The sequence below is a fragment of the Felis catus genome, chromosome A1, assembly GCF_018350175.1.
Source record: "Felis catus isolate Fca126 chromosome A1, F.catus_Fca126_mat1.0, whole genome shotgun sequence".
Taxonomy (NCBI): domain Eukaryota; kingdom Metazoa; phylum Chordata; class Mammalia; order Carnivora; family Felidae; genus Felis; species Felis catus.
The window spans coordinates 28,865,507-28,886,198 of record NC_058368.1 but is presented as its reverse complement, the minus strand read 5'-3'; the positions used below and the strand labels follow the sequence as shown (position 1 = coordinate 28,886,198).

The 20,692-nt window shown below is 36.6% G+C and overlaps 1 protein-coding gene and 1 long non-coding RNA gene across 6 annotated transcripts in view; one reads left to right on the top strand and one right to left on the bottom strand.

The window, feature by feature from the left end:
• Positions 1-20,692, bottom strand: part of VWA8 (von Willebrand factor A domain containing 8) — a 368,120-nt gene that overhangs the window by 147,884 nt on the left and 199,544 nt on the right. For all 4 annotated transcript variants that reach the window (XM_045053513.1, XM_045053514.1, XM_045053516.1 and 1 more), the window contains exons 22-24: positions 8,544-8,619; positions 6,059-6,194; positions 2,708-2,827 (exon numbers count right to left, since the gene is read on the bottom strand). In XM_045053513.1, the coding sequence (XP_044909448.1) occupies positions 2,708-2,827; positions 6,059-6,194; positions 8,544-8,619 (332 nt within the window). The remainder of the gene's footprint in view (positions 1-2,707; positions 2,828-6,058; positions 6,195-8,543; positions 8,620-20,692) is intronic.
• LOC123384296 lies at positions 1,756-19,063 on the top strand. 2 transcript variants are annotated; one of them, XR_006595137.1, is made up of 3 exons: positions 1,756-1,822; positions 5,205-5,332; positions 18,247-19,063. It is a non-coding gene; the product is annotated as an uncharacterized LOC123384296 (long non-coding RNA). The 2 variants fall into 2 exon arrangements; XR_006595135.1 differs by lacking the exon at positions 18,247-19,063 and adding an exon at positions 16,263-16,431.

The following is a 20,692-nucleotide window of genomic DNA, read 5'->3' as shown; positions in this document are numbered from 1 at the left end:
GATTTATTCTTCATAGATTTCTGTTAAAAATTATATAATATTTAAATACAATTTCACTGGGAGATGCTCAAATATAAAAGCCAAAAATAGAGAGGCCTGTGTCTCTGCCAATCCCACTCCTTTCCCCCACAGGCACCCAATATTAACAGTTCAGTATTTGTTCTTCCATAACTGCATTAGTCTTTTTAAAAATACATGGGACGCCTGGGTGGTGCAGTCAGTTAAGCATCAGACTCCTGATCTCACCTCAGGTCATGACCTCACAGTTCATGAGTTCCAGTCCCACATCCTGCTCTGCACTAATGGTGTGGAGACTGCTTGGGATTCTGTCTCCCATTCTCTCTGCCCCTCCCCCTCTTGTGTGCACACATGTGTGCATGTCTTCTCCTTCTCTCTCTCAAAATAAATAAATTAATTAAAAAATACATACATACAAACACAATTTTGGTGATTTATTCATTTTCTATTAATTGGAAAATACTCTTCATACAGTTCTGGAATTTTTAATTTTAACACATGTTGAACATTTTCAGAAATGACATACATCTGTCTCATATGCATGTTTCTTTATGTATACCAAGATGGGGGAATTAGTATCACTGCTCTATACACAATTTATATCTTGCGCAGATTGCTAGAACTTACGCAAAATATTTCAACCATAATTTAGGCAACTGAGATTATACTAGTACCATATAATCTATGCTCAAGAGAGATGGGTTTCTCATATTAAAAGTTCATGTAATTCTACTGATGCACAAACCAAGAGATTGGGGGCCGAAGGAAGTTAAAGTAAATAGCTTTGCATTATTTAATATGATCATTTTATGTTTTTTAAGTTTATTTATTTATTTATTTATTTTGAGAGAGAGAGTGTGTACACACATACATGTAAGTCAGGGAGGTGCAGAGAGAGAGGGAGAGGGAGAATTCCAAGCAGGCTCCATGCTGTCAGTGCAGAGCTGACACAGGGCTTGATCCCATGAATCATGACATCATGACTTAGGCTGAAATTAAGCCACCCAGGTTCCCCACCCAGGTGCTTAACTGATTAAGCCACCCAGGTTCCCCACCCAGGTGCTTAACTGATTAAGCCACCCAGGTTCCCCAATATGTTCATTTTAGAAAGAACCTTCTAGTTCTCAAACATCATTCAAATCATAATTTATCATTATTACATATTTATAAAAGTAACTGAATAAAACACAAGCCATGATAACTTCAAGCTTGTAGCTCATAGACTAAACCTGTTCAAACACAAAGTATATTTTTTTGCTGAAGATCAAATGTAACATGAACGTAAAATGATAATTAACCACTCATTCATTCATCAAGTAATTATTATTTTTTCATCAAGTAATTATTAAGTATCTCCCATGAGCCAAGTACTACTCTAGGTATTTTATATACATCAGTGATCAAAACACCAAAGTTCCTGTCCTCATGAAGTTTATGTTCTGGCAATGAACAGGAAGTATAAATATTAGAAACCATTTTGTTTCAGAGAAGAAAAAAGTCATACTATAGGATATCAGAAATGGTAATGATGGTGGAGGTGAGTCAGGTAGTCCTTGTGGAGAAGGTAACATCTGAGCAAATGCAGCTATTGGTGGAGAAAGAGCACTTCAGGCAGAGGGTACAGCTAAAGTGAAGACCCTAAGGCAAGCATACTTCATATGTTCAAGGAAGACACAGGAGAACAGAATGGCTGAAAAAGAATGAGTGATGCGAAGAGCATCATAGAATAGAACCAACATGAAGTCATAGAGATAAGAGGATGTGGGAGACATATTGAATGCTCTTCTGTATAAATTCTACACAGGTACAAGCATATTCATATATACATATCCCTCTTGCCTTTTGGTTTTTTAACTAATTCAAATGGTAGACTACTCTTCTGACTTATTATTTCACTTAATATATTTTAAAGATTTTTTTTTTTTGATCAGCATAGGTAAACTTACCCCATTCTTTTTTTAACTGCTGCATAGCACCCTAGTGTGTGGACAGCACAGAGTTTTTTTATCCAGTCCCATTTGGATGGACATTTGGGTTGTTTCCATGTTTTGCTACCATAAACAATGCCATATTGCCTATCTTTGTATTTCAATCATTGCATGGGTGAATTCTCCTGAAAAAATTCACTGATACAGAATTGCTAGATCAAAAATCCTACTGAGCCTGCTCCATGTTGAGTATGAAAATTACTGGTATCTAGAATCACCTACTTGCCATAGAGAAGTGAATTCCTTCTTAAAGGCTCTTGTTGATGAAGTCTGTCTCAGGGCCTCTCTGATCCGTGTTAATCAGTCTCCTCAGAGCTGGTCTCAAACTCTTTCGTACTTATGGGGATGTGACAAAAACCAAACACTGAAAATCATTTCTGATTTTGTGTTTTATTCTAAGAGACCCCAAGCAACAAACATAGTATAACTGTTTGAGCAAACAGGCTCTGGAATCAGACAGACTTAGATATGAAGCCCAATTCTCATATTCATTGTGTAAGTGACTCCAGAAAAGGTGACTCTCTCTGAAAATCTGATATTCTCCTTCTCTAAAAAGGAGATAACACATACTCTCACAAGGTGTTTGCGATGATGACACAGCACATGGTAGCATTCAGTGACAGCCACCTCATACTGTTACTAAGACAATAGTATTATTGTTATTGCTATTGTTTTTGTTATTGTTATCATTATTATTTTACCTAAAGTGCCGAAGAAATCATTGCCTAAGAAAGGAAATCCAGGTCTGTTGGCCAGAACAATCATTCTAAAATCAGGATGAATCACAATAACGTTCTCTCTTCCATTGACATTAGCAGAATCTGAAAAACATAATTTCTCCTTAGTCTTTATTGATATTTAATAATTCTTAAGAATTTCAAGTTACAGCATTTAAAATAATATAAGTAGTCAATTAAAAAAAAAAAAACCTAAAAATCTGGTTGTGTCAATTTGGTTATGGGGAAAAAAAAAAACTTCCTTGAGAAAGTTTGCTTAAGAACAGAACACTGATTACGCATATACTGAATTTTACAGGAACTTCTATTTTTATGTAAATTCAATGTAAATCTAAAAAGCAAACTTGCCCAAATATTATCTTACAGTATTTAAACTTGGCTTGAGATACATTATTCCTTAAAAAAAAAAAAAGAGGTAAGAATCTATAACGAAGGATAATCCAAAGGATACCCAAAAGATAATCCAAACATCCTTCTATTTTCATCAAATCAGTAGCTGCATCACTTTGCTAACAGCCTGCCATCATGCAGCTAGGAAGTGATTCCTGGTTTAGACTATGTGCCCTGAAACTTAACACAGAATAAAGGTCTTGAACACCTAGTCAGCTCATTCGTGCAATGTTGATTTATTTCCAATTAAAGGATTCTACTTTAGTTCTTAAAATAGTTTCTTTTTAATTTTTTTAACGTTTATTTATTTTTGAGACAGAGAGAAACAGAACATGAACGGGGGAGGGTCAGAGAGAGAGGGAGACACAGAATCTGAAACAGGCTCCAGGCTCTCAGCAGTCAGCACAGAGCCTGACGCGGGGCTTGAACTCACAGACCGCGAGATCATGACCTGAGCCGAAGTCAGACGCTTAACCGACTGAGCCACCCAGGCGCCCCTAAAATACATAGTTTCAAATTGACTGAAGCTTTCTTTGTCTTAAGGAAACTGAATATGATATTCTACTGGCTGATGTACATTTCAGATAGAACTGCTAGTCTGGACAACAATTTCAGATGGTAAAAACTTTATTGTGATTATTTTAAGAAGAAACACTTGTCATCTGGGTTTATTTAAATTCCAGCTTTTAAAATGAATAGTTATGTAGCACCTGCAGTTTTATTTGAGATGAGCCTGTACGAACCTACACTTCTACTTTTTAATATAATCTTTCAAATATGCCATATATTCGTGTACTAAATACAATCAACAATCTTAATGTTTGATCTCCATTAATTTAGCAGTGGTAAATAAACCAGTATGTGTCACAGGCAAAATTTAATTAGTTAGTTAATTAAAATGAAAATGACAATAAAAAATAAAAACTTAAAAAGGAAATAAAATGGAAAACATAGCCTGAGAAGTGATGCTTTATGAAACCATGTTCAGAAGAGCTTCAGGGGCTCTTGTGTTTAAAATGTTGTCTACAATTAAATTTTAGTTTAAAAATTAGGACGACTCTTTTTCTTCTAGACTATTCTCCAAAAATGTATTGGATAATGTAAAGGGTTACCAAGAGATAATTACTCTTTAACTACAATTTTGTTTCAGCAATTCTTTCTTGTTATCCATTTAATATTTTCAAAATGCATCTATGAAAGTCAGGCAGAACTTTTTTTTTTAATGTTTGTTTATTTCTGATACTGAGAGAGACAGAACATGAGTGGGGGAGGGGCAGAGAGAGAGAGGGAGACACAGAATCTGAAGTAGGCTCCAGGCTCCCAGCTGTCAGCACAGACCCCGACGGGGGGCTCGAACTCACAAACCGTGAGATCATGACCTGAGCTGAAGTCGGTCGCTCAACAGACTGAACCACCCAGGCACCCCAAAAGTCAGGCAGAATTCCAATCCTGAAAGTCTGAATGATCTAGGAGATCGTATTCAGGCTGTCTAACTCAAATGCTCATTTCTCCCAGAAATTTACTGTGAAGTTGAAATATTAGAATATCTTTATTAGTGCTGAGTTTCCTAGGCTCAGAAATAGCCATCTTGAAATACTAACATCTAAGAAAAACCCCTCTGGTGATGCACCTGCACATTTTTAATGGGGTTTTCTTTACATCCTCACTTTGCATACTGAAGGTTTTAGTTATTAGTCTCAATTTGTTTGGTTACCCTGCTACCGGCTATATACATTTTCAGTGACTAGTTATAGATGTTCAAGTCTTCTCATCACACAAAAAAATTAAATTAGAAACTAGAAAAGGGGCACCTGGGTGGCTCAGTCTGTTAAGCGTCCGACTCCGGCTTAGGTCATGATCTCACAGTGTGAGTTCAAGCCCTGCATCGGGCTCTGTGCTGACAGCTAGAGCCTGGAGCCTGCTTCAGATTCTGTGTCTCCCTCTCTCTCTCTGCCCCTCCCCCACTTGTGCTCGGTCTCTCTCTCTCTCTCTAAAATAAATAAGATGTAAAATAAATTAAAAAATTTAGAAACTAGAAAATATTCTGACATTAGACAGTTTTTCTTTGTAGGTTAAACAGACTGATGAGATTCATCGATCTACATTTTTGCTAACAAGAAAAAATTCAATCAATCAATCAATCAATCAATCAATAAAAGGAAGAAGGTAGTCCAAAACAGAGGATAACTTCTTCCCGAGGTAGGAGTGTGTGTGTGTGTGTGTGTGTGTGTGTGTGTGTGTGTGTACACATATTCACATGTATGTATGACAAATATATATATATAATAAAATGCCTGCCAATTTTTCTAATTATAATGAGTAATAATAACATTAATTTTAACATTATAAGCAATAGAACATGCTAGAGCTTTTTAAAAAATTCAGATAATGATGAAGGAAATTACACACAAATCATGGACAAATGAGTATAATAAAAATGATATGTTAGGGGTGCCTGGGTGGCTCAGTCACGTAAGTGCCCGACTTCAGCTCAGGTCATGATCTCATGGTTCGTGGATTTGAGCCCTATGTCAGGCTCTGTGCTGACAGCTCAGAGCCTGGATCCTGCTTCAGATTGTGTCTCCCTCTCTCTCTGCCCCTCCCCTGCTCACGCTGTATCTCTCACAAATGAACAAACGTTAAAAAACATTAAAAAAATTATATCTTAGTATTCTCAGAGTAGAAAAATATAAAGCTGATTTGACCTAAAACTACTATGACAATTTTCACAGATGCTCTCTGACTATAAAAATGTGAGACAAAGATTGATTCAGATGTATTGATTTTTATAAATGACTGTCAATGCAGACAACTTTAGTTATATGGAACTTATGTTTGTTCCTTGTAGAAAAATGCCCAGCTAAGTGTGTGATTTGATACCAAAGATGTGAAATTTGCATACATTGAAAGCTTTTTTATACTCACTTGCAACAATGCGTCTTCCATCTGCTAGAATCATTTCTCCATTTTCTACTAGAGTTTTTAAAATACAGGTGACATTTGTTGGGGCTTTGTCTGCCTCATCTACCACCAGAACATGACCCAACTTTACTGCTTTAACCTTCGAAGACAGAACATTTATCATAAACAAAAAAATAAAAGCAAATGTCTTTAAAATTTTTTCACTCATTGCTTTGGATTTATACTAGTAGCTAGTTTTACTTAAGTTATGGATACACTATCACGCAAAAAAAATGTGTAGCAGAGCTGGAAACAAAATTTATAGATCACCTCTAAAAGCTTCACATAGGTACTAAATTGTTAATTCTGCAGTAATCAATTTATTCCCCTTTGGCAACATAATTATTCCTATGTTGGTGATGTCCACATTTCACACCCCAGAGTAGGGGAGATTTAAAACAAGTGAAACAAATATAGAAACTAGAGTTCCATGGAGGTTAAGAAGACTGAGACATTACAATCAAGAGTGGATATCAGAACACTGCATTTGTTATGGCTCTAAAGGAGTGGGGGATTTCAATAGATCAGAATGGATGGTCAAGAGGTGGTTATTCAATATAAAGGGCATCACTGGTCAAACTCAAGAAATCCTGAGGCACATTGAGGGAAGAGGGAATATGAGTAGTCTATCTTGGCTGAAGCAGAGGTTAAATGTAAGAAAAAAAAAAGAAAACAGGGTCTGAAAGAGTAGATCAGGTCTCTGTTAATTTGTCACCAGAGTGACAAATATGTACTTTATCTCATTAAGTAATCAATTCGTAAAGATTTATGAGTTCAGGCATGATAGGAATGGAGGCTGGAACTACACTTTAGGATGTTTAATCCTGCAGCGATATGCAGAGTAGACTAAAAGGGGATTGCCATACTAATCTGGTAAAAAAGTAGTTTGAGGGACCTGGTTTTAAGGGAAGAGGCATGGAAAAGTGGAAATAAAAAGTATTAAATTGATCTGAAGAGTTTTCTTCTTTTAAGTTTTTAAAATTTGAGAGAGAGAGTGCACATGGGGGCACAAGTGGCAGAGGGGGAGAGAGAGAGAGGGAGAGAGAGAATCCCAAGCAGGCTCACAGAGCCTGATGTCGGGCTCGATCTAATGAATCGTGAGATCATGACCTGCGGTGAGATCAAGAGTCGGATGCTTAACCCATTGAGCCAACCAGGCACCTTGATCTGAAGTTTTTTGGACATATAATCTATAGTCTTGGCAACTGATTACATGGGAAGTAAGGAAAGGAAAAATAAGGAAGAATCCTAGGTCTTAGGTGTCTGAATAAGTGGTGACGTTATGAAGAGAAAGGTAAAAATAAAAGCTAGGAAAAACTCTTAAAAACATTTTAAGAGGGGGGCACCTGGGTGGTTCAGTTGGTTACACATCTAGCTCCTGATTTCAGTTCAGGTCATGATCTCATGGGTCATGAGTCTGAGCCCTGCACTGGGCTCCAGGCTGACAGTGCAGAGCCTGCTTGGGATTCAATCTCTCTCTCTCTCTCTCTCTCTCTCTCTCTCTGCCCCTCCCCTGCTTTCTCCCTCTCTCTCTCTCTCAAAATAAATAAGTAAACTTAAAAAAAGAAAACATTTTAAGAGAGTAGATGGGGGAAATACTCAATGAATTTAAATGTAAACCCAAAGCTTATTTTTTTAATGAACCATATAATAAATTTTCCCCATTACATAGTTTTGACAAATAATTTTACAAATTGAGAAACAGATGATTGCCTCTACCACAAATATTCATATTCTAAAAAAACTGATAAGGGTTCTTCTTTATAATTTTAGCGTAAAAATGAACTGAATTAAAAAAGAGGGAGAAAACATATAGCTTTCAAACACTAATCCAACCCCAGCCTTCACATCTCTGTTCAGGGAAAGTCAGGCCCAACCTGGGAGAATTCAGGAGTGAGATTCTAAAGACTTCAATCACTTCAAAAAGCTCTGGACCAGAGAGGTTCTTATGTTGGCATATTTGTGCCATTACCACAAAGGGGTTATCTACACAGAGGGACAGGCCTGGCAGGCCAGGATTATTTTGGGTCTTATATAAGAAGTTGAGGGATGGGTCTTTCCAGCTACCCAAAACACTGGGCTAATATTTTATTCATTAAAATCATTTAAAAAAATTCTAGAAGCATTATCTAATTTTAAACACTACACATTTGAAAACAGCAAAGTTTTTTTTCCCTTAATTCTGGAATGATAAAGAAGCCATTAGAGGATTTCTATCATTCCCTAAATCACCTGGAAGAGAAAAGAACAGAATAAGAAAACATTTTATTTTCTCAATAATTTGTATTTAAATATCTACTCCCCAAATGACATACGAATGAGTGTTTTCCAGTTTAGACTGAAATTCATTGAAATCTATGGGATATTTACAAATCCCTCTCAAAGGCTGAAATACAACTATCATTCAGAAAAATAGAGTTGAGAATATTCATATAGTTGGATTACTAACCAAAGGTGAGTCTTCGTATACAATCAGTCCATCTTTAACAGAAGGCTGAAGAGTAAGGGTTTGTACTGTGGTGTCCCTGAAGTTAAACCGAAACATTTTATAGTTAGTAAGAAAAAAAAAACAGACATGAATAAAAATATAGCACAGGAGGACTTCTTTTTAAATTTTTATTCACCACCCACTTTTCTCAAAATGAATAATAACAAATGAAATTCCATTTAGCAACAGTATTTTGTGGATGTAAATATGAATTACAGGGTTTGGAAATCAATCCAGGTTTACAGATTATCCAGGTTCTTTACTTCTCCTTTCCTTTCTAGTAATTTCCTTTGTGACCATTTCACTCCTCAAAATCACCTCCTGGGAGTGAGGAGGAGAAATTAAACACATATATATTTGCATTAGAGAAATAATATTTATATTATTTGAAAGGAATTTTGATGGTGACTTTGGTGATGACTGGCATCCTGACATGACCAATTAAGGCAAGTGTATGAATTCCACATTCTGGCCCAATCTGCCCACAGCATGTGCAAAACTCAGACTGTCTTACCTCCCTCCAGCAACCACAGGCTTTTGAACATTTCTGCTAGGATTAAGACAATCCATTCCATTTTCTTAAATCTATTTGCTAGAGTGTGCCAGACCTTCCTTTAGATCAGAATATTCAAATTATTAATAGTGAGCTCTCTTGATGTTATATACGTTCCCACATGATGAGATAGGAAATTCGTATCATCTATGAATTACTTTTACCAAAAATGTGTATATAAGCTGCAGGTGATAGGTAGGTCCACACACATTTAAGGGGATCAATTCTATATCTTCATCCTCTACATATATGCTGTCTTTAAAATAAAAAATTCTATGGCCATCTTGATCATATCACATAGAGAATTAAATTACTTTTAAAATATGAGTAGCACTTTTCTTTATAAGAATTGAAGGTTGCCTTTTCAAATTTCTCTATCACTTATCAAGTAATATGTGGAGTTATACCTGTGTTCTTTTGAGTACCTACTATGTGTGAGGCCATACTTGGAATGTGAACTTCAGACCTTAGTGTTATAATATGCTTCTGAAACTTCTCCCCAAATGCTAACATTTATCACCATCTATTAAAATTATAAAATGTGTATTTATTTAAAAAACTGATAAATACTATATGACAATGACAAACCAAGCAAACTTAAGATATCTTTCAAGTAAGTTTTTGCTTTAGCAAAACAAATTTAATCAAAATAAGTGAATTGCTTTGACAGGCAGCTGTGGGGTAGTAGAAAGAAGACATTGGAGTCAGACCAATCAGGATTCAAATTCTAGTTCTTATCACTTATTAGCCACCTGATCTTGGGTAAGTAATACAATCCACCCAGGAGGATCGATGACAGAACACTTGGAAAGTACCTAGCACAGCATATGGCAGATATAAAGAGTGTAACTACACATCAGCCTTACCAGTCTGTTATCATTATTTCTGCTGTTAGGACTGAAAGTTCTTGCCTAACTTCTACCTGATCTTCAGGTCTTGAGTGTAGATGGTGTTTCTTGGAAATCCCCACCATGACCCTTTCTAAAAAGACCAGGTTAGGTGACCCTGTTGCATGTTCCCTTTGAGCCCTGGATCTCCTCTATTTCAACCCTTAACACACTATATTCTAATTACTTATCTTAATATCTTTCTACATAGACTGTAAGATTTAAGAAGGTAGACCATATCTACCTGTCCCTCATCCAGTTCCCTGCATCTAATGGATATCTGGCACATAGAATGCATTTAATACATATTCGCTGAATAAATGAATGCATGAATAAAATGACAAAAACGCTGAAAGTTAAAAGTCAACACTGTGGCTTATAACACAACATATAGTATGTGGATTTCCAAATTTATTGGACCAGGGACCCTTTTTTTTTTTTTAAACAGAGAATCTGGAACTATAGAATCCACTTCAGTAAATGTTGGGTTAGATTAAGGCTGACTCTACTAGATATAAGAAATCTTTTTTATTAATTTATAAGTGTTTATTAGAAAGTACAGTCATATTGAGAAGTACACTTGCAGTTGACTAGTCAAGGGAGTATGGAAGACCTTGTTTACATCCATCATGGACTCCAACTGAGTTGAATTTAGACTTATTGTAGTGAGTAACTCCTCCATCAGTGTCCTCACATACCAGGGCTTGAACAGGTATGTTGGCAATACAATTATTGACATTTATAATTTCTTTTTTTTTTAATTTTTTTTCAATGTTTTTTATTTATTTTTGGGACACAGAGAGACAGAGCATGAATGGGGGAGGGGCAGAGAGAGAGGGAGACACAGAATCAAAAGCAGGCTCCAGGCTCTGAGCCATCAGCCCAGAGCCTGATGCGGGGCTCGAACTCACGGAATGTGAGATCGTGACCTGGCTGAAGTGGGACGCTTAACCGACTGCGCCACCCAGGCGCCCTGACATTTATAATTTCTAGACTACCTAACTTATCTGCACCTAGCTTGAAAGGCTTTTCCCTCTAATTTGACTAAACGGCAAGTGGCTTCTTGAGTTAATTCCCTGGAGTCTGGTCTATTGCTCTTCCTGACCTCTATTCCAAGCTCCCACCCCAATGATTCTGGCTCTCATGGGTCTGATACCTGCCTTATTATTTACTGCTTCCTATAGCCCAAGCACTAACACTTTACAAAGAATCGGATACCACTTTTAATGTTGGCTAAAATTCAAATTCAGATGTGTTTGAAATAAAGCCTTGAGGATGTTAAAAAAAGTGAAAACAAAACATACAGTGACAATTTATTGGTGCTTATCCACTTTTAGTATGAACACAATGTTTCTTATGCAGTGTAATGATATCTAGTCATATGTCCATTTTCTCTATTCCTGGGTCTTACAAGTTTTCTATAGGACATATTTTATGCTATCTTCTGCTAAAAAATTAATTTTTAGAGTTTTAAGCAAACAAGAACACAGTTTAACTAATTTCCCTTAAATTCGTTGTTAATATTCTAGCAATACAGAAGGGGGGTTGGGTGAGGAAGAGAAACAGTGTGTTCACACAGATTTTTATAGCTATATAATGAATTTCTCACTTCATTTGTCACATATTTAATGGGCAACAACATGACACCTTCAAGCACCAAAATGGAAAAAGGAACTCTTGTATCATTGTCAGTGGGAAGGAAACTCAAGCTGAATTCCAATTTTAAAAAGGCAAATGAAATTGTTCTATAACACTTGAATTCTGATAAGATACAACTTGCCAAATTAGATTTATCAAAAGACTTTTGTGCTAGAATTAAAAACCAAAGGTTTGAGGGAACATGCACAAATCAGATGATTTCTAAAAAGGATTACAAATGAGAATAAACACAAATGGAAATCACGGCTTTCAGTGGAGTAGTCTGTGAGAAAGAGGAATTTATAGAAAAAAGGTGGTTTTGTTCTGTTCTTTTTATTGATCTTTCATCATATACATCAAAGGAAAAGCAGAGGTTAGTAAAATGTGTAAAATGATATGCTATTAAAAAATGGATTGGCTTATATGTCAGTTAAGTTTCACTGGTGATGTAAGAGTGGCAAATAACCTACTATCTTTGCATAGTACTTAATACAATAAGAGAAAGCTTGTTTTTCAAGGTATCTTACAATATCATAAGTTTCAACTTAGTGAAGTGATAAGGTAACCGTTATTGTCACAAGCAGCATATGAATTGACTCTTAAAGCCAATATAATGATTATTTTTCTGAAAAGTTGATTAAAATCATTGCTCTGTGTTTAGGAGCATCTTGGATCAAAAGATAATAGTCCTCTACACAAATAGGCAATAACCCTAAGAGAGTATTTTATTTGCTACAATTTCAATTCTATTACAATTTGTTCCTCTCAAGAACATCTCTGAAATATAAGCTTATAAAAGTTTAAATAGAATTAGTAATTTCAACAATAGAGAAGAGAAGGGAATTTAAAACACATCTAAATCACATTTTCTTAGCCTACGGCTTAATTTAAAAAATGGTTTTCAGTACATAACTATTATCTGTAATGCTTGAATTAATTAGAATGTTTAGCTAATCGCTGACATAAATGTTCTCACTTCTCACTATCTTGCAAACTAAAGTTTTCTATCAATTAAAGCCTGTGTAGATAAAGGGGCTACTCAAAGAAATATGGTGCTAAACTCTATTCTTTTTTTAATTCTGTGATTAAAAAAAAATTTTTTTTAATGTTTATTTATTTTTGAGAGAGAGACAGAGCATGAGCAGGGTAGGGGTGCAGAGAGAGAGGGAGACACAGAATCTGACGTAGGCTCCAGGCTGTGAGCTGTCAGCACAGTGCCCAACGCGGGGCTCAAACCCACTATCTGTGAGATCATGACCTGAGCCTAAGTCAGATGCTTAATTGACTGAGTCACCTTAGAGTCCCCTTAATCCTGTAATTTTAAAGTTTTTTTTTTAAATAGAGTTATTAATGTCTTGATAGTAATTTAAAATCATTCTACATGCAATAAAAATAATTAAGTTGTATAAAGACTAGGTTTTTGTCAAAATAAGGAAAGAAAATTGGCCTCTGGAGAGCAAGCACAATCTGTTCTTGAAATGTTGCTTGTAAAGGTACATTAAGCTAATATCTGCTAATTTACTGAAGAGCAAATGATCTCAAAATAGTGATGTTTATTTTAAAAATGATATTTTAGTAAGCTGTGTTTAAATTGGCTTATGGTTAGCTTTCTTTTAGAAAAGCAGTAGTAGTTAAACATAAGAGTGAAAGAAGAAAGACGACATATAAGAGTTTCAAATAGCTAACAAAAATTATCTCTAACTTTATGGTTCATTAAATAAAGTTGGCTGTAGGAATAGACTAGTCATTAATAGAAGTCAAACATGGGAAAGGAAAGCTGGACCATGGCACATAGGAGACACTTAACAAATATTTGCCAAATATTTCTAAATGAGGGAAGGTCCTGAAAATAGAAGTAAACAGTAATTTCTGCCAATAAGAGATAAGCATAACATTACCCATTGAGAAGTAACGCTGCTGAATGATATTGCCAAGTGGAAAAGAGTTCATGGCATCATCAAGAATATCATTTCCAAAGGTTTATTTTAACTATCAATGAAATGAAGGTAAGGGACACTGATAATTTTCAAAAATAAAACAGAGTGCTACTTAGACATAGCTGAGGCAAACAAACATTAAGTTGTAAGCAATGTGTACAAGCGGTCTGGGCTCCCTCTTGAATAGCAACACACCCTTTCTTACTCTCGCCTGTAAAAGGCAAACGTATTTCCGCCATGTTGGAAGAGAAACTTCTCAAGGACGTCAAACAGAAAGGGCCACTAATATAAGCAGTGTTACCATACAATACAAAAAAAGGAAGACACAAATTAACTGTGATTATTGCAGTGTTTGTTAAAAACCACCACTGGCCTAACTCTGAGTCCAGATTTAGACGTTGGTCAATCACTTCACCTCTTGAAGCTCAAGATTACTCGTGTCTAAAGAGGGAATTAAAAGAGAATAAATGAGGGAGCAGAGTAGAGTAAAAGGCAAGGAAGATAAAGGAGACAGAAAGAATATTATTGTTATATGTGCTCTGAATGCTTTGAGGGAAAAGTCTTTTTAATAAGATAAGCAAAATATTATTTCTGCCAAAGTGACTGAAAAGACTCCAGCTCTTAAAATAGCTGTTTTGGAGGACAAATAGTTTATTTAGCAGTCAATCACTCATCACTAATGTGTCCAGATGCAAAAAATCCTAACAAACCATAAAAGAAAGGAAGACATTAGGGGGATAATATTTATGGAAGGAAGTCTACTGTGATGCAACACTGTTCTCTTCAGGGGTAGCTTCTTACTGGGAACAACAGGTAGAAAATAGCCACAGCAAAGTAGTCATCTGATGGAAGCTAAACATTTCAAAATATGCTTAGTTTTCAAAATCTACTTCCCTCCCCACATCTCCTAGCACTGTATTAACACTTATTTAAAAAGAAACTGCTCTAATATTCAAAGCCATGCTGATAATCAAATCTCTTAACAAAATCTGAAAGATGTGAGTTGTCTAATCTTTAAAAATAAATCTACTAAAATGATACATTTAAAAACTGGATCTTTTGTCTTTTCTCTGAAAGCTAGGTTTCTGGCTTGGTAAATTTTAGGAACTCAAGATGACCTAATTTCTTTGTGGGAACTTCATTTCCTCTTTTCCAGCCCCAAAAAGAAAAACAGTATGCAGGTCCTTCATTACCCTTTGCTCCTAACATTAAACAATGCATTTTCTAATCAGTTCTAAAAAAGGAATAGAAGAACAAAAATGCAGATTAAATGCAAAACTAATGAGTGGGCAAAGATGTACACACAGATGAAACCAGAGCGTGAGGCTGGGGAACACTGTGTCCACTGAGTAAAGCTTTACCAGAAAATACAGTAATGAGTAGTTTATAGTTTTTAAAAGTCTCATTAATTGGGTCACAACAGAAAAGCATGAGAGAGTCAAAAATTAATGTGAATATCTTTTCATATCAGGATATTATCTACTCTTTTATTCAATAAATTTGTATTCAGCATTTATTCATGGGCATTGCTTTGGATGCTGAAGTATCTGTGAACAAAATAGGTAGAAATTTCTTCCCCTGATGAGCTTAAACTCATAATATACTTAAGCGAACCTAACTCACCATACTAATAATGTACCATCTTTGGTACAGTATGAACTAGATCTTGCATGAGATTAAACATCGAAAGATATTTTACCAGAGGCAATTCAAAGAGAGAGAGAGAGAGAGAGAGAGAGAGAGAGAGAGAGAGAGAGCATGCGCAGGAGGGGCAGAGGGAGAGAAGGAGAATCTTAAGCAGGCTCCACACTCAGTGTGAAACCCGACGTGGGGCTGGATCTCAGGACCCTGAGATCATGACCTGAGCTGAAATCAAGAATCGGACACCTCACCAACTGACCCACCCAGGCACCCCTGAAATACCTATTTTTGATCACTAAGACAAATGAGAAATAGCCTGCTGCTAAGGAAATCCATCAGAAGACTTAAGTCCACCAGCTCTCCGTGAGACCGGCTTAGCACGTCTCTCATGGTTAACAACCCTAAATACATTTTCTGTGTAATACTTATTGCCTAAAACTCACTATGTAAGTTGCATTTTACATATATCATAATATTATTTGGTATATTATAATCATGAATTATTTTTATCCTCATTTCTGACTGTTCATCAACTTGAAAAAACTCACAATGCTCAGTGTTAAATTTATCACACTTCAACTACTCAAGTCAAATAGAAAATAATATGTAAATAAGCATTATATTTGGAGAACTCTTCAAGGAAATCCATGTTTAAGTTTTCTGTAATGTACCTATTTTATGAAGTTTTTATGATAGATTTTCTTAAAGGAAGACGCTACTGAATCATAAGAAAAATAAGATATATAACATTCAGAAGCAAAAGTTAAAGAGTTCATTCATTTCAGTCACAGCCATTTTCCAGTATCATTTTAATGGCAGAGAAGGAACAAACACCTCCAAGGACTTAGAGGTCAGGGGACTGGAGCAGAGCTCTAAGCTCCTCCTCCTCCTCCTCCTCCTCTTCTTCTTCTTCTTCTTCTTTTTTTTTTTTTTTTGCGATCTTATGTTTTATCTTAATATTTGCTGGGGATTTTGAAAGCTATTCCATAACATACCTAGGTGTTTCAATACCAAAATGTTTCAGTCACCAGTAGGAAGACAGCAACAAGGAGCTGAGCCAACACCCGCAGGAAACAGGGTTGAGCTGAAGACAGCGGACACTGCAGAGAAAGTTCTGCCCCTGGCCACTTTTGCTCTTCTGGTATCTATCATATTTCTTGAATCCAAATTCAAATAAATGAATGATAACTTGTTTCTCACTTCTATCCTTCCACTTGAACTAACTGCTCGAAAGGACTTTATACTTAAGAAACTTTTTAGTTGTTCCTATGACTGTCCTTCACTGTGAGGACAAGGCATACCATCTATACACAAGGGGATATCACCTATATATCTAGTGCCTGTCACCACACCTCATACCTTCTAGGCATGCAATCAATGTTCACTCAAAGAATGAATGAGGCAAGAGTGTGTTAAACAAGTATTACATATTTCCAATGTATAAGGCAGACTTTTAGGTATGACGATTATAAAAGATCAGAGATTCTGTTCTCAGGAAGCACACATGACAGAAAGATAGATGTAAAACAAATATAATCCATGTCAGAGGGTGATAAGGGCAATAACAGAAATTAAATCAAAGTTCAGTGAGAACACAGAGGAGAAGGCAATTAATTCTGAGTAAAGAGAACAGAGTGTTGATGATTCAATATGATTTTAACTGATAGGTATGGGTAGAAAATGCTTCCAGACAGAGAAACAGACAAACATGTAGAAGGTCAAGATACAAGAGAAATTTGAGGGAACAAGAGTATGTCTAGAATATAGTTGCACAGAAGGCAGTCGAGCTGGCCAGGTGAGGTGAGCCAGAGTGCACAGTTTTCTTAAATATCATGCTCAAGAGGCTGATTTTCATTTCATGGAAATGAAGAGCCAATCACCTGTTCATTTCCGAGAGAGGACTCTCTAAGCAGATGGGTGGGAAGGAAGAGAGATTGCATTTATTCATTTGTTTAACAAATGTTTATCAAACACCCACCATGTTCCAGACTTGTGCTGGAAGGAGGCAGTTCAAAGACCCATCCTTGCCCTCAGGGAGAGCTCACTGATCAGCCAGGGAGACAGAAGTGGGAACACGTAATTGTGATAAAGAATGACATGTACAATAGCGGAGACTGTTCTAGGTCAGTAGCTCTAAATATACTATCAATCAAAGTTTTTTCTGAGAAGATACACTGTAAAATATATGAAAACAGTAACAAAAACTGAGCCAACTATGGAAAACAGTATCTAAAAAATGCTCTTGGACTTTATTTGTTGATAATACAAACAACTTTCATTCTTATTAAAAATTAAAGGATGTTTTTGGGGGCGCCTGGGTGGCTCAGTCGGTTGAGCGTCTGACTTCGGCTTAGGTCACGATCTCACAGTTCGTGAGTTTGAACCCCACGTCGGGCTCTGTGCTGACAGCTCAGAGCCTGGAGCCTGCTTCGGATTCTGTGTCTCCCTCTCTCTCTGCCCCTTCCCCACTCATGCTCTGTCTCTGTCTCTCAAAAATGAATAAACGTTGAAAAATAAAATAAAATAAAATAAAATAAAATAAAATAAAATAAAATAAAATAAAGGACATTTTTGGGAGAACAAAGTGGTTGATATACTTTATTATTATTATATGTGTGATTAAAAGGTCTAATCCTAAGTTCAGTTTATTTCAATGCCTGTTTTAATGGTTATTATAGCTGAAAATGAGCTCACAAAGATCTACAGATCCAAATAGAAATGCAGCATTCACTGCACCCCTATAGCACGACATACACTTTTCACTCATTTATCAAACATACAAAGGATTTTAGTACTATTAGGCTTGGGAATTTCCATCCTTCCTGAAGTCTACCAGTGGTTTGGCAAACAAATCAGTGCCACATTTTATATTTTGAACCAATGGGTTCAAACATCATTGAAAATCTTCATTTATAAGGCTTTTAATCATTTGAGGAAATTGTATTTCAAATTGTTTTAGCGCGTAGAAGAGACCTTTTAGGACTGTATGATCTATTTCTACATTTCAGCACTCTGACACCGAACGTGGGTTTTCCAGACCCGACAATCTCTTAAGTTTCTGCATACACCAGCTGGCTGTCTACAAGGTAATTCAATTCTGACACTAACTACACGGCGGAGCTAGCACAGATCCCAGTGGGTAAGGGCTCTGTTTCACAAGACTGTCCCCACTTCACTCACCAATTCCAAGTCTCAGGCCTCCCCTACTTTTGACAGACTGGCTCTGAGTCAGGGGTGTCCACGATCCCCTCCTCGGGATCCATAATTTGCTAGAACAGCTCACAGAATGCAGGAAGGCACTTTACGTACTACTCCTGATTTATTACAAAGGCTACAACTTAGGAACAGCCAAAAGGAAGAGATACAGAAGGCAAGTAATGGGGCGAGAGGGGCTGTGCACTGAGCGGACCAATGTCCTCTCTGGTCACAGCACCCTCCCAGTACTTCAGCGTATTCGCTAACCCAGAAGCCCTGCAAACCCCACTGTTTGGGATTTTTACAGAGGTTCCATTAAGTGGACACAATTGATTAAATCATGGGCCATTGGCGATTAATTTAATCTTCAGTACCCCTCCTTTCCTCTCCCCAGAGCTAGGGAGCAGGGCTGGAAGTTCCAACCCTCCAATCACATGGTTTCCTGAGGAAATGGGGGGGGGCAGTCTGAAGCTATCCAGGGCCCCAAGAGTTACCTTATTTGCATACAAAAAGAGTCTTCTCACTCCAGAGATTACAAGGGTTTTAGAACTGGGAAAGATCAGTGTCATAACAGAAAGATACCCTTATTTCTCAGGAAATTACAGGGGTTTTAGAAGCTCTTGTGGCAGAAATGAGAATGAAGATGAAATATATTTTTCTTATTATATCACAATATCACAGGGTGATATGTATTATTTTCAGCAACAAAAAAGCCTAGCAACTGAAACACTTATAAACATCTGATTTTAAAATGCTCTCTCCAGAGATTTTTTAAAGTAATTATTTTCTACTTTACTGTTAGAGCATGACCTTTACCTTGAAGGACCAAATTAAATGGTTTTTTTTTTTTTCATTTTTAAAATATTTGTTTATGGGGCATCTCTCTGACAGTCGTTTAACACACATCAACAAACTGACCTCTTGACTTTGTAAAAGATGAATGTGTAGGTTTGGCAGATCTTTGAAATACTTTACAATAAAATTTTAAGTGAGACTGTAGTATAAAAGATTTTCATTGTTAGTTCCTATCTCATAACAAGATATTGAAATAATTCTGGCTTTAGTTTACATTTTTTTAATTTAAGCTTATTTATTTTTGAGAGAGAAACAGAGCGAGTGGGGAAGGGACACAGAGCGAGGGAGAAAGAGAATCTCAAGCAGGCTCTGCACAGTCAGCACGGAGTCTGACATGGGGCTTAAACTCACAAACCTCAAGATCATGATCTGAGCTGAAACCAAGAGTGGATGCTTAACTGAATGAGCCACCAGAGTGCCCCATGGTTTTATTTTAAAAGTCTTGGTTTTAAATATGGTATGAAGCTGGTGCCATCCTGTAGGACTTCGTGTAAGTCCACTTTCAACTTCTCTGCAGCAATGTTTTGTTTTGAATCATTATGAAGAGAATATTATTCATGTGTGGTGTCCTCTGTAACCTTACTCCAGAGTCTTTTCTCTTTTCAATCAAATCAGATGCACCATCTGATGGTTTTACTTACATAATTTTCTGGCGGTTTCATTTCATTTATGCTTATATTGTTAATACTATTTTCAAACTGGAGTTCTTTTTCAAGAGTCTTTAAAACCACTGTCCATTATGCGAGGGCTAGCTTAGTTAAAAGTAGGTTAACTAAGACTTTCCCAGGCAGAGTTGATGAGAAAGGCACTCCAGGCTATAAAGAGCTGCACGTGATACTCAGGAATCATAAGCAGTTCATTTGGCTTAAGCATAAGTATGTGGGAGAAAAAGGCTGGAAGTAAGTCCAGTGAAGCAGATGAGGCTCAAACTAAGGAGTACAGACTGGATGCTGTTGGCAATGGGAGTCATTAGAGGGTTCTGAGCAGGACAATAAGTTATCAACTTCATTGGCTGGAACAACGGGAAACATAAGAAAGATAGACTGGAGGCTGAGTTCTTAGCCAGGAGACTGCCACAATAATCTAGGCAAGAGAAGAGGAATGGAATTATGGCCCAGAGAAGGAGGGAAGGAGATACTATATCTATTAGAAGGATGGAATTGAAAGGACTTGTTTACAACTCTGGAGTGCAGGAAAATAAACGAATGTAATAGTCCAGGCATGGCCTGTGGCTGTGGGAAAGGAAAAGAGGAAGATATTTAGGAGACCTTAAAAAATGAAGACATGATTTCATAATGAATGACTGTCAAGGTGAAGAGTAGGGAAAGACAAAAGGTACAGGGCTTACAGGCCAGATGACTGGATACAGGGCTCTGTAAGCACAGAGAGGAAACATCTATTCTT